Source organism: Macaca thibetana, chromosome 20, assembly GCF_024542745.1.
Source record: "Macaca thibetana thibetana isolate TM-01 chromosome 20, ASM2454274v1, whole genome shotgun sequence".
In the NCBI taxonomy this organism is placed as follows: domain Eukaryota; kingdom Metazoa; phylum Chordata; class Mammalia; order Primates; family Cercopithecidae; genus Macaca; species Macaca thibetana.
In genome coordinates, this window is record NC_065597.1 from 64,645,658 (window position 1) to 64,659,054 (window position 13,397).

The 13,397-nt window shown below is 45.7% G+C and overlaps 1 protein-coding gene across 6 annotated transcripts in view; it reads right to left on the bottom strand.

The window, feature by feature from the left end:
- CLEC16A (C-type lectin domain containing 16A) overlaps positions 1-13,397 on the bottom strand; it is a 238,587-nt gene that overhangs the window by 62,393 nt on the left and 162,797 nt on the right. For all 6 annotated transcript variants that reach the window (XR_007722128.1, XM_050774232.1, XM_050774235.1 and 3 more), the window contains exon 19: positions 583-734. Coding sequence is in view for 5 of the 6 variants with exons in the window: in XM_050774232.1 (XP_050630189.1) it covers positions 583-734 (152 nt within the window). In the remaining variant the exon portion in view is untranslated. The remainder of the gene's footprint in view (positions 1-582; positions 735-13,397) is intronic.

Sequence of the window (13,397 nt, forward strand, 5' to 3'; positions counted from 1 at the left end):
GAGTGAGAGTGATTCCGTTCATGGCAGTACCATCTGGAAAGGCAGAAAACTGGAAATAGTCGACAGGGCATGGGTTAAACATGCCTTGCTATAGTCACACAGCAGTGAAAAAGAATACCAGGAGGTCTGCGTGTACTAACGTCGCTGGCTCTCCAAGACATAGTATTGAATGAAAAAAGCAAAGTTTAGAACATATTCAATGTGATATCATAAAAAACACGCACATACACTCTCAAGTATATGTATATAATTTTAAAAAATAGTACATGTAGTTACATTTATATATGCATTTGGCAGAAAAACAGATCTGGAAAGGTCACACTGATAATAAAGGTTATCTCCTGTGGAGGGGAAGTGTAAGAATTGAGGGTTTTGGTCAAAAAGGATTTTGCTCTATATCTGAGCATTTATGTGATATTTTAGCTTTTTTTTGGGGTGACAATTTGTTGACATATACCTTGTATAATATCATTAGAAATTAATGATAAAGATGATAATTGTGTGTGTGTGTGTGTGTGTGTGTGTGTGTGTGTGTGTTTGTAGCCAACTGAGAAGAGATTCCAGAGCTCCTGGCCATCTTACCTGCAATAGGCCTGCAAACTTGACTACTCCCCAGCCAAGCCTGGACACATCAGGCTCCACCAAACTCATCTGGTAAATATCTACAGCCAGGAATCGCTGGACCATGCCGCCGTCCTTGGTGATCACTGTACATGCAATCAAGTCGCTGTTATCTGGGAGGAGGAAGGTGAGAAGAGAATGAGGCATAGTCTGGCTGCCGGGGGTGATAGAGACACCAAAGCTGACTCTCATTCTACCAGGAGCAGAGCTCAGTGGTTAGAGCCCAGGCCTAGAGTCACACAGACCTAGGTCTGAGTCCCTTCTCTGCCAGTTATGCTGGGAAAGTTTCTTTGTCTCTCTGGATCTCAGATCCCTCATCTGGATAATAAAGATAATGCCCACTCCCTCAAACTGCTACTAGTAAGAACTGATATAAAGCATATAAAGTACATAAAGCATCTGTCCATTGCTTACTGCATGTTAGGTGCTCAAACCGTAGCTTAAAAACAACCAGCATGGCTGGGTGCAGTGGCTCATGTCTGCAATCCCAGCACTTTGGGAGGCCGAGGCAAGTGGATCACCTGAGGTGAGGAGTTCGAGACCAGACTGGCCAACATGGTGAAATCCCATCTCTACTAAAACTACAAAAGATTAGCTGGGTGTGGTGGAAGGCACCTGTAATCCCAGCTACTTGGGAGGCTGAGGCAGAAGAATTGCTTACACCTGGGAGGTGGAGGTTGCAGTGAGCCGAGATCGCACTATTGCACTCCAGCCTGGGCAATAAGAGCAAAACTCCGTCTCAAAAAACTAAACCAAACCAAAACAACAACAAAACAATCAGCAACCCAAGAAAGAAACTGAAGATGACACAAACAAGTGGAGAAACACCCAACGCTCACGGATCAGAAGAAATGATATCGTTAAAGTGATCACGCTACCCAAGGTGATCTACACATTCAATGCAAATTCCTATCAGAATACCAACTTTTTCACAGTATTAGAAAAAAATCCTAAAATTCATATGGCACCAAAAAAGAGCCCAAATAGCCAAAGCAAACCTGAGCAAAAAGAGCAAAGCTAGGCCAGGTGTGGTGGCTCACACCTATAATTCCAGTACTTTGGGAGTCCAAGGAGGGAGGATTGCTTGAGCTCAGGAGCTGGAGACTAGCATGGGCAACACGGCAAAACCCCACCTCTACAAAAAATGCAAAAAATTAGTTGAGTGTGGTGGCCCACACCTGTAGTCTCAGCCACTCAGGAGGCTCAGGTGGGAGGATGGCTTGAGCCCAGTGGGGTTTAAGGCTGCAATGAGCCATGATCACGCCACTGCACTCCAGCCTGTGTGACAGAGACCTGGTCTCAAAACAAACAAAAAAAGAGCAAAGCTGGAAGCATCACACTACCTGACTTCAAATTACAAGGCTCTAATAACCAATACAGCATGGTACTGGTATAAAAACAGATATATAGGCTGGGTGCTGTGGCTCATGCCTGTAATTCCAGCACTCTGGGAGGCCGAGGTGGGCAGATCACTTGAGGTCAGGACTTAAAGGCCAACTTGGCCAACATGGTGAAATACTGTCTCTACCAAAAACTAAAAAAAATTAGCTGAGCGTGGTGGTGTGTGCCTGTAGTCTCAGCTACCCCGGAGGCTGAGGTGGAGAATCGCTTGAACCTGAGAGGCAAAGTTGCAGCGAGCCAAGATAGCACCACAGCACTTCAGCCTGGGTGACAGAATGAGACCCTGTCTCAAAAAATAACAAAAAGAAAAACACATGGACCAACAGAACAGAATAGAGAGCCCAGAAATAAAGTCACATATTTACAGTCAAGTGATCTTCAACAAAACTGGTAAGAACACACACTGGGGAAAGAACACCATCTTCAGTAAATGGTGCTGGGAAAATTGGATAATCATATGCAAAAGAATGAAACTGGATCCCTCTTTCTTGCTGTATACAAAACCAACTCAAGATGGATTAAAGACTTAAATATAAGGCCCAGAACTATAAAAATTCTAGAAGAAAATCTAGGTGAAAACTCTCTGGACATTGGTCTATGCAAAAAGTGTATGACTAAGACCTCAAAAGCACAGGCAACAAAGCCAAAAATAGACAAATGGAACTTACTTAAACCAAGAACCTCAGTAACATTTCTGTGCTTCTTTAAAGACTGATGGCAGTTTACACTTGTGATGGTTAAACTGAGTTCACCTAATTAAGTAAATGGTTAAACTGAGTTCACCTAGTTAAGTAAAGACAGTAAAGCAAGAGTCCCCTGAGCCACGAGAGAATCACCAAGCCCTCAACTCAGCGTATGACAATTTAGAGCCAAGCCCTGCACTGTTGTATGTGGATATGCATTGGATGTGTATGGCACTCGGCCCTTCAGAACCAGTTTTCCCATTTGTAAAATGGGAATTATGTCCCTTATCTTGAATTGGTTGGTGCGTCAAACAAGAAACGGCGGGAAAAGCATGGGGTCTTGTGCATAGGAGTCCTCTGCATATACCAGGTTCCTTCTCTTACTTGAAAGTTGTCCCTAGCTGGGTGTGGTGGCTTGTGCCTGTAATCCCAGCACTTTGGGAGGCTGAGATGGGAGGACTGCTTGAGACCAGGAGTTCAAGACCAGCCTGGGCAACACAGTGAGACCCTGTCTCTACAAAAAGCAGAAAAAAAATTAGCCTCCCAGCTACTTAGGAGGCTGATGTGAGAGGACTGCTTCAGCCAAGGAGGTAGAGGCTGCAGTGAGCCATGAGTGTACCACTGTATTCCAGCCTAAGTGACAGAGCGAGAACCTGTCTAAAAAAAAAAAAAAAAAAAAGAAAAAGAAAAAGAAAAAGAAAGTTATCCCCAAATTTAATGTCTGATTTAATGCCTACCCTTGACTTGGAAATCACCAGAGTAACATAGGACCATTAGATCTACGGTCTGCTGGTGTATGTAATCCTCTGCCACTTACGTTTTAAATGAGAGAGCTCAGTCCGGAAACAACCTAAATGTCCCCAAACAGGAGAACTATTTGAGTACATTTTTTTCCCACCAGATGCAAAATTATACACCCATTTAAAAATTGTTTAACCAAACTGTGGACAGTGGTTCCCCATGAGGAGCGAGGTGAGAACTGGGGGTAGGAGTGTGTATGTGGGAGAAGTATTAAGGGGAGAACTTTCATTTTTGTTCTATGTTCTACTCTACTGTTTAAAATTATTTCAAAATGAGAAAAGTATTCAAAGACATACTTTTGAAACACATATAATAAGCCCAAGTTAAAAATCATGTTTTACAAATAATTGCAATGACTGTGGAAAACATACTTATAAATGAAAGAGGATAAAAATGTTATTACCATGAGTTTGATTTGTTTTAAAAAAAAGTATCCCTACAAAGAAACACTAGTACAGATAAAATGTGCCAAAACATTAACAAGTCTCTGATTAGAAGATGGTAGGTGAGATGTTTTATTGTTTCTTCACAGTTTTATTAAAGTATAATTTACATACCATAAAGTTCCCCTATTTTAAGTATACAGTTTACCTATTTTAAGTGTACAGTTTGAGTTTTAGTAATTTTTTCTTTTTCTGAGCATAGTACCCAATAGTTTTTCAACCCTTGTCACCCCCGCCCCCCGCCTTTGGCAGTACACAGTGTCTCCTACTGCCATCTTTATGTCCATGAGTATCCAATGTTTAGCTCCCACTTATAAGTGAGAACATGTGGTATTTGGTCTTCTGTTCCCACACATTAATTCGCTTAGGCTGCCAGCTGCATCCATGTTGCTGCAAAGGACATGATTTTGATCTTTTTTACGGCTGTGTAGTATTCCATAGTGTATATGTACTACATTTTCTTCATCTAGTCCACCACTGATGGGCACCTGGGTTGACTCCATGAGTTCACTATTTTGGATAGTGCTGAGTTTTAGTACATTTACAGCTATGCATTACTACATCCCAGTTGTGGAATACTTCCACCACCCCAAAAGGTTCTGTTGGGAGCACTTTAACCAGATATTTGGCTCAACTTTATTCGGGGAGGAGAAGGGTAACATGGATGGTATCAATTCTGGCCAAAACACGCAATAACAAACTTGGGCTCATGATTGAGGACTTCCAAGGACTTCCCCCCTCTCCTTTTTCAATTTTCATCCTGATCTAAAAGCACAGATTTTTAATCTAGATAAACTTCTCTTTCCTTTTTTGGGTAACCCCCAGCAACATACGCCTCGGTTCAATCCTCCAACAGCGTAAACTGTCTGAGATTCTGGTTTCGTCTGGATGTCGCCCAGTTGGTCCTCTCGGTCTTTACAGGCCTTGTGTTTCCCTCTATTCTCTCTAGCACATGACCCCTGAAGTCAGCTAGGTGCCCCCATAGCAAATCCCAGCACCGGATAGGCTTTATTGAATTTGTACCTTTTTTTTTTTGACAGTCTCGCTGTGTTGCACAGGCTGGAGGGCAGGGGCACGATCTCAGCTCACTACAACCTCTGCCTCCCAGGTTCAAGTGATTCTCCTGCCTCAGCCTCCCTAGTAGCTAGGATTATAGGCACACACCACCATGCCTGGCTATTTTTTAATTTTTTTTTATTTTTAGTAGAGACAGGGTTTTACCATGTTGGCCAGGCTGGTCTCAAACTCCTGGCCTCAAGGGATCTGCCTGCCTTGGCCTCCCAAAATGCTGGGATTACAGGCACGCGCTACCACATCTGGCCCAGTTGTACTTTCTTATCTACAGCAAGAATCTTCTTTCCTTTCCAAACAGTCCAGTCAGGCATTTGAAAATATTTTTTAAAAAATATATTTTAGGGCTGGGCACAGTGGCTCATGCCTGTAATCTCAGCACTGTGGGAGGCCAAGGTGGAAGGACTGCTTGAGCCCAAGAGTTCATCCTAAGCAACACAGTGAGATCTTGTCTCTAAAAAAAAATTAAAATAAAATATGTGTGTTTTAATATATTATGAAATGTATTATATTAACATAAAATGTATAATAATATGTATATCTCAGGATAAATTTTTAGTTCCATGTTGGATGATCATCTAGATGACTAGTCTTCTACATTATTAAAAAAGGAAGTCATCATATTCATTCTTACAAACATTTTCTTTGTGGTAGTGTAGGGTTTGTTTTCTTTACTCAATACTTAAAACAGGCTGGGGCCGGTGGCTCATGCCTACACTGCAGGCAATTTTGAAGGCTGAGATGGGTGGATCGCTTGAGCCCAGGAGTTCCACACCAGCCTGTGTAACATGGCAAAACCTCATCTCTACTAAAAGTAGAAAAATTAGCTTGCTGTAGTGGCATGTGCCTATAGTCCCAGCTACTCAGGAGGCTGAGGCAGGAGGATCACTTGAGCCCAGGGAGGTTGACGCTATAGAGAGCCGTGATCACACCACTGCACTCCAGTGTGGGCGACAGTGATGAGCCCTGTCTCAAAACAAACAAAACTTACAGCATTTTCTCAATGGGAATCTTTTTAAAAATGCTCTTTAAAAATAGAACAAAAACAATAAACATGTTCTTTCTTTTCTCCTTCTGTCCTCCTTCCCCCTTCTCTCCTTTCCCTTTCCTCACTCTACACAGGACAACTTGACTACCTTCTGTTTCCACATTCACAAAAGAAGTGCATCTGAGAGTTTGACCTGGGAAAACGGACACAGTCATAGGTGTCAGTGTCAGCAGGGCTTGTCCCAGGCAGTGCGACTCCCTCATAGAGCCTGGCTGCCTGAGGGGCTTCAGCGGAAGACAGACCTGCCACCTCCACCACAAAGAACAAAAAAGGAACGATAAAACCCCAGAACAGAACAGCTTTCAGAAATGTAATTGAGACTTCAAAGCCCTGTGACAACACAGTGAGAGATTTCATAAGAAAACTAAAATGCGGCCACACCAGTGAGACAGGAAGGATCCCAGGGAGGGAGCCTCTCGCTTTTCAGAGGCTGTGGGGCAGTTAAGGAGAAATGAAGTGGCTTCTACGGATTATAAGCGAATGCCATTCGCAAGGGAGATCAAGGAAATGCTGGTTTTGGGTGACTCCTTTGTGGTTCACTCAGGTATCATTTTAGGGAACTCCTGTATCCTGCCCCAGTCCTTGGCTGCTCCACACCCTGGCTGTGGAGCCCTGGGGGACACGGGCTAGTCACTTTGGGACTGCCATGGGGTCTTAGGTCGAGGATAAATCCAGGAGAGAATTGCTGAATGGAATCCAACTCGGCCCACCCTCTAAAGCCTCTGCCTGCAGCCTTCATGTGTACATTTTGGCAGCCGGCAGGAGTATGCTGAGTGCTAAGGTACCATGGGAAGGACTTGGTGGCAGGCGGCTCTGTCGTGGTATGTGGCAGCCTCCCTGCCTGACACTCAGGAGTGGCCATGGCAAGGAGAGGCCAGTGCAGGTGATAGGTGACATGAGGCTTCCTGATCATCCATCCACCATCCCCAGATCTCACTGCCCATCGAATCTCCAATTCTACAGGTGTGGGGCTTAGGATTCTTATTAAGAAAATTATCAGAAGACAATGATCAGATCAATTATCCACGTGATTTAAGAGGCAAAAGATACACTAGTAGATGTGAAGGATTTGCATAGGCCATTCACAGACGAGGGGAGGGGGGAAGCCAGGAATGGGGACTGCCAATAAACACACACACACACACACACACACACACAGAGCCATCCTTGTGGGAAACCTTGAAACAAATCAAAACAAAATACCATCTTCTGCCCATAGGATTGACAAGAATAAACATGTCTGATAACATCAGGTGTAATGAGGATGCAGAGAAACTGGCATTTCTCAAAAGCTACTAGTGGGAGAATAAATTAGCATAGCCATTTTGAAGGACAAATTAGCATTATTTATTAAAACTGAAAGTTTCACATTCTATGACCTAGCAATTGGTATGTTCCCAAGAAAAACACTCACACATGTGGGCCAAGAGACTGTGAAGACTCAATTTTCCAGCAAGGGAAAGTCTAACTAAAATGTGTTTATTCCTTCTGTGTAACACCAAGGAGCAATGACATGGAATGAATTCGCTCTCCAGAGAGTTCAGAAGAGCCAAGTCTCAAGAACATACTGATGAGTAGAAAAAGAAGCTCCAAGGTGATTTTAGTTTTTTTTTTTTTTTTCTTTCTGTTTTTTTCTTTGAGACAGGGTCTCACTCTGTCACCCAGGCTGGAGTACAGGGGCACGATCATGGCTTACTGCAGCCTCGGCCTCCCAGGCTCGAGTGATCCTCTCACCTCAGCCTCCCAAGCTACTGGGACTAAAGGCACACGCCATCCATGCCCAGCTAATTTTTTATTTTTTGTAGAGATGGGGTTGTGCCATGTTGCCCAGGCTGATCTCGAACTCCTGGCTCAAGGGATCCTCCCACCTCAGCCTCCCAAAGTGCTGGAATTACAGGCCGATTTTAGTTTCTACGCACTGCTCTGATTTTCCAAAGGGAAAATAGGTATGTTATTTGCACACTTAAAATTGAATAAAGAAACAAGTGAGTCTCTTTCCATAGTTTTACACAAAGGGACTCAGGTCTTGATGAGGCCCAGCCAAGGTTGGGGAGCAGCACTAGGCCAAGCTGCTGGCCAGCTGGGCTCTGCCTGATCATGCAGATGATAGACAATCACTGAGAACCAGGGGATGGCGGGAAGCCAAGAGCTTTCTGACAGCACCCTTGGGACACAGCTGTGGATGTTTCCAAAGTGTGAGTTCTTCTCACAGCCAGACCTGTGAGTTCCAGAGCTCTGGTGTCCAGCTCAGCTCACATGTGCAGGTGCACAGTCTGGTGCCCACCGGGGCCAGGCTCTGTACTAGGCACCAAGTACCCATACTGAGAATGAGGCTTGGCCCCCACCTCGAGGAGTTCAGGGCCCAGGTGGGAGGCTAAAGACCATGAAAGGCCATGCAGATCAAGCCTCCATTCTGGGAAGGGACCAGACCCCACAGGCAAAAGGTAGGATGGCAGATGTCTCCATCATCCCCAGGACCCTGAAGGTATGACATGCCTCCTAGCAGAACCTTGTTCCAAGGAAAGGTGACATGGCCCTCCTACTTCCAGGCACTACCTTTTATTTTTCTTTGGGGAGGGGAGAAAATTTGCTGCATGTCATATGTGTGTATGTATGTATGTATTGATTGAGATAGGTCTGTCACCCAGGTTGGACTGTAATGGTGCAGTCATAGCTTATTGCAGCTTCAAACTCCTGCACCCAAGCGATCCTCCTGACTCAGCCTTCCAAGTAGCTAGGACTACAGGTGTGCCATCATGCCCAGGTAATCTTTTTTTTGTAGAGATAGGGTATTGCTATGTTGTCCAGCCTGGTCTCCAACTCCCGGTCTCAAGCGGTCCTCCTGCCTTGGCCTCCCAAAGTGCTGGGATTACAGGTGTGAGCCACCACACCTGACCCATTCTATTTTATTTGAAAATATTAAACGTATCAACCACTTTCACTAGATAATACATTCCTAGGTTCCCATTTTAAAAGGTATAAAACCTTTTTACAGAGGATAATAAGGGTCTCCTGTCCCCCTCTGCAGAGGCAACCACTGCACGGACTCTTATTACCTGTCCACTGTGCATTTTCAAGCACTCATGGGGCTATGTTCTCCTCTCCCTTTCCTTTCTTAAATGGTGGCATGCCACCTACACTGCCTGCATTGTGCTTTTGACACTTTCTGATGGCACATCGGCACTGAGACACTCCTTGTGACTTTTCATAGCTGCATTCTCTCCCACGGTAGGGAGAACTCTACATCATTTAACAGCTCTCCAACTGGCGGACATTCAGAGAGTTTAGAAGTTTTTGCTACAACGTTCAAAGGAACATTCTTATTCATACGCACATGCGAGAGTAAATTCATAGCAGCAAATGAGAGCTTATGCTTAATTTTTCTAAAACATTTGTATTCTATTAAAATAAATTTCAGAAGGAAACTTTGTATCATTACCATGAATGGAAAAACAGAATTACTTACAATCATTAAGGTAAACATGAAAACTGATTAGAGGAGAAAAGACCATTTATTAAATTACAGCCTAATGCCTGCTCTTTTGATAAAAAAGGGAAATCTGAGTTATAGAGGTTCTAAGACAAACTAGTCTGAATCTGAGACCTTCTCCTTGGTGTAACAGCACAGACTAGAGGGGCACTGAAATGGATTTTCTTACGGACTACACTTTCCAAAGATGGCCACAGCAATATTTCTCACCTACATATTCTTCTTATAGTGTGACTTTGACTCTCCTCCCATCAAGTGGTGGGGTCTACCTTTCTCCTTGAACCTGAGTGGGCCTCAGTGACTGTCTAGACCAAAAGAGTTTCAATGGAAGTGATGCTTTGTGATTTCTGAGGCAAGGTCATAAAAATGCTCTTGGAACCTATCCACCATGTTGTGAGGAAGCCCAAGTAGCCATGGAGACACCCACAGAGAGAAACCAAGGTCCAGGCCCACAGCCAGTTCCCAGTCCATACACTCCAGCTGATGCCATGTGGAGCAGAGTTATTCCCATTGAGCCCTGGGCAAATTATACATTTGCCAGCAAAATGAATTCCCATAGTTGTTTTAAGCCATGAAGTTAATTTAAGTGGTTGGTTACTCAGCAATAGATAATTATGATGGTAATTTTAGTGCTATATCCAGGCACATTTAAAATTCTAAAATTCTTTCAGTACCACCAAGAAGCTACATGCTGCATCTCAGAAGACTAGCCCAGAGAAACAACTCAGGATTGGCTGTTTTGGGGACCTTGGAAGATCCTCCGAGTATTAAGCAGAATGAAGGGAAACTAGTACAACCATTTTCCAACACAATTTTAAGATGCTGGGAAGGAAGAGGAGAAAAGGAAAAAGCATGAAAGAAAAAGCATGCTGTTACCATGAAGAGCAGAATGAGGGCAACTTGGCCTGATAAAAAGAGCTTCGGCTTTAGTGCTATGGCGACTGGGTTTAAAGCCCAGCTCTGCCAAATATTAAACTGTGTGACCCTGGGCAGATCACCTCCCTTCTCTGAGTCTCAGGTTTCTGCCTTATATGTAGAACACTTAACCACCTGCAGGTGGTCCAGGGTATCTGGGAGGGGCATGCGGCTGCGCCCAGCATGCCTCACACATCCAAGCTATGGTGGTCATTGTCAGAAGGGGTCGTAGTGTTCACCCAGCACAAGTCAAATTGCTCAGAAGTGCCATGACATTTCTGGAGCCGTGACTCTCTCGTTGGAACCCTTCTGCCTAAGGTAGTCATGCTTTCTGAATGCAAACTCTTGACTAAATGAGTCTCTTCGGAGGGAGAAAATGAATCTTGGTTTTCAGTTTTCAGAATTCCTGTAAGGTCATGGAATATGGAAGATACACAGGCCCCCCGGGCTCTGCGGTGAGACCTCCCCTGACCCCTCATTCCCGGCTGCTCTCCCAGTCCCTCTCTACATTTCCCCAATCTCCAGCCCCACCCCAGTGCCTGCCATTCTTGATCGTGTTGAAACATCCCAGTCCAGACTGTAAGCTCCCAAAACAAGGGGCCCCGACTGGTATCACTAGCTGCTATACTCCCTGGAGGGGGTCTGGGCAATGGCTGGTGCTGAAGAAGTATTTGTGCCTGGGATGGAAGGAAGCTAATGTCTTTTGGTGCTCCCATTTGGAGGCCAGGGACTTCTCAACCAACTGTTCTTTCAGCTCCTGGGCTGAAGCCTTCCCCTACACCCCCCCTCTGACAGGCTGTAGCTCATTACTGAGCGATAAATGGGGCTGACTGACTTTTGCTATATTTAAATAATCCCTTCACAATAAAATATGGATGCCAATCCATAATTTAATTCTTGGCATTGATGGCTCCAACTGCATTTAGAATGGAAGTCTTTTTCCTTACAGGGGGATCTCCAGGCCAGCAGAATTCCAAGGCTTTGAAATCCAATAGCCTGTTTTAGGCCACAGCTGGAATTTAAATTAGCAATTCAGTAAACATTAGCAAATCTTTCAAGCACGTGTGGTTAATCAGAGGTCAGGAGGGGCTGAGGAACAGGGAACACTGATCCCCTGAGGGAAAGGCGGCTCACCCTGGAATTCCAAGAGCAGGGCCCACAGCTGATAGGAGATCGGGAGGGCCCATGGCTGCACCTGTGAGGGAGGGGCTGTGGTCTTGGCCCCTCCACACATCCACTCCAGCCTGACTTGTTTCCATTCCAGAGTCTGCGCTGGTACCAGGGATTAGTGAGCGGGAACTTCAGTGGCCTGTGGGTGGTGCAGGGAGGGCAAAAAACACTGAGCATCGCTGGCTTTCACCGGAGTTGGGGATGCAGCACCATTCCAGGCTTTGGTTCTCTAAAGCCATGTACTGAAAGATTATCAGGGCTGAGTGAGGTGGCTCATACTGGTAATCCCATTACTTTGGGAGGCCAAGGCGGGAGGATTACTTGAGCCCAGGAGCTCAAGACCAGCCTGGGCGACATAGCAAGACCCCGTCTTCACAAATAATAATAAAAATTAGCTGGGCGTGGTGGTGCACACCTGTGGTCCCAGGCTGAGGTGGGAGGATCACTTGAGCCTGGGAGTTCCAGGTTGCACTGGGTCATGATCGCACTACTGCACTTCAGCCTGGGTGACAGAGAGAGAGACTCCATCTAAAAAAAAATAAAAAACTCAGGGCTGTTTTGAATTAAGGCCCCTGCTCCCAGTAGTTATTTTTTATTTATTTATTTTTTTGAGAGAGAGTCTCGCTCTGTCGCCTAGGCTGGAGTGCAGTGGCGCGATCTTGGCTCACAGCGAGCTCCGCCTCCTGGGTTCACGCCATTCTCCTGCCTCAGCCTCCCGAGTAGCTGGGACTACAGGCGCCTGCCACCACGCCCAGCTAAGTTTTTTTGTATTTTTAGTAGAGATGGGGTTTCACCATGTTAGCTAGGATGGTCTCGATCTCCTGACCTCGTGATCTGCCCGTCTCGGCCTCCCAAAGTGCTGGGATTACAGGCGTGAGCAACTGCGCCCGGCCTGCATCCAGTAGTTTTATCAATGACAACTGTTGCTGGCACCAAGACCAACCTTTATAAAGTGCTTTTATATGCCAAGCCCCAACTTTCCACTTGATATGGTCCCAGATCCTATGAGGTGGACACAAACTGCAGCAGGCCAAGTGACTTCCCCAATGACACAAACTGATGAGTGACATATGTGGCCGAGGGATGCAACCAGATGGCCATGTGAACTTCACACTCTCCTGAACAAGCTGATCGAAATGTGGCATTCCAGTCCCCTGGGTGAGGCCAGAGAGAAGATCACTTGTCTGCCTCACAGCCTGGTGCCCCTCCACCTGGACTAGCTGCTGAGGGTGGGAGATGCCTGGTTCTGGCAAGGGGACAGTCAAATGATGTGAGCTCTCAAGAGGCAAGCCCTGAGGGTTTAACTCCCTGGAGGCTGAGGACCTGAAGCCACCTCCATGCTCCCGGACTGCCTTGGCAAGGTCCCCCTTTCACAGGGCACTTGGTGGCCTCTTTGAGCAGCAGACCTAGTTCCTTCTTTGGCTTAGGAAATGCTGTCTCTCTTCTACCCTTGAGAGTTTCTCTTCCTGGCATGCAGGGGAGACTGAAGCTGGGTGTCTGCCCCTTGGGCTCTTTTCAGATGCCAGAATCCATCAGTTAGCAAGACCGGTCAGCGGCCTGCCTTCATGGTGCTTCACCAGCACAAGGATGGCTGCCCTTCCAAGCTGCTGGACACTTGGGGCACCAGCCTCTGTGGGATGGAGATAGTTCTTTGTGGCACAGAATTACATTGGTGACTTCAGGGAAAAACCAGCCTCGCATGCCTCCCTGATGACAGAACGCAGCTGCAGGAGGGGCCTTGGCCACCAGTACTG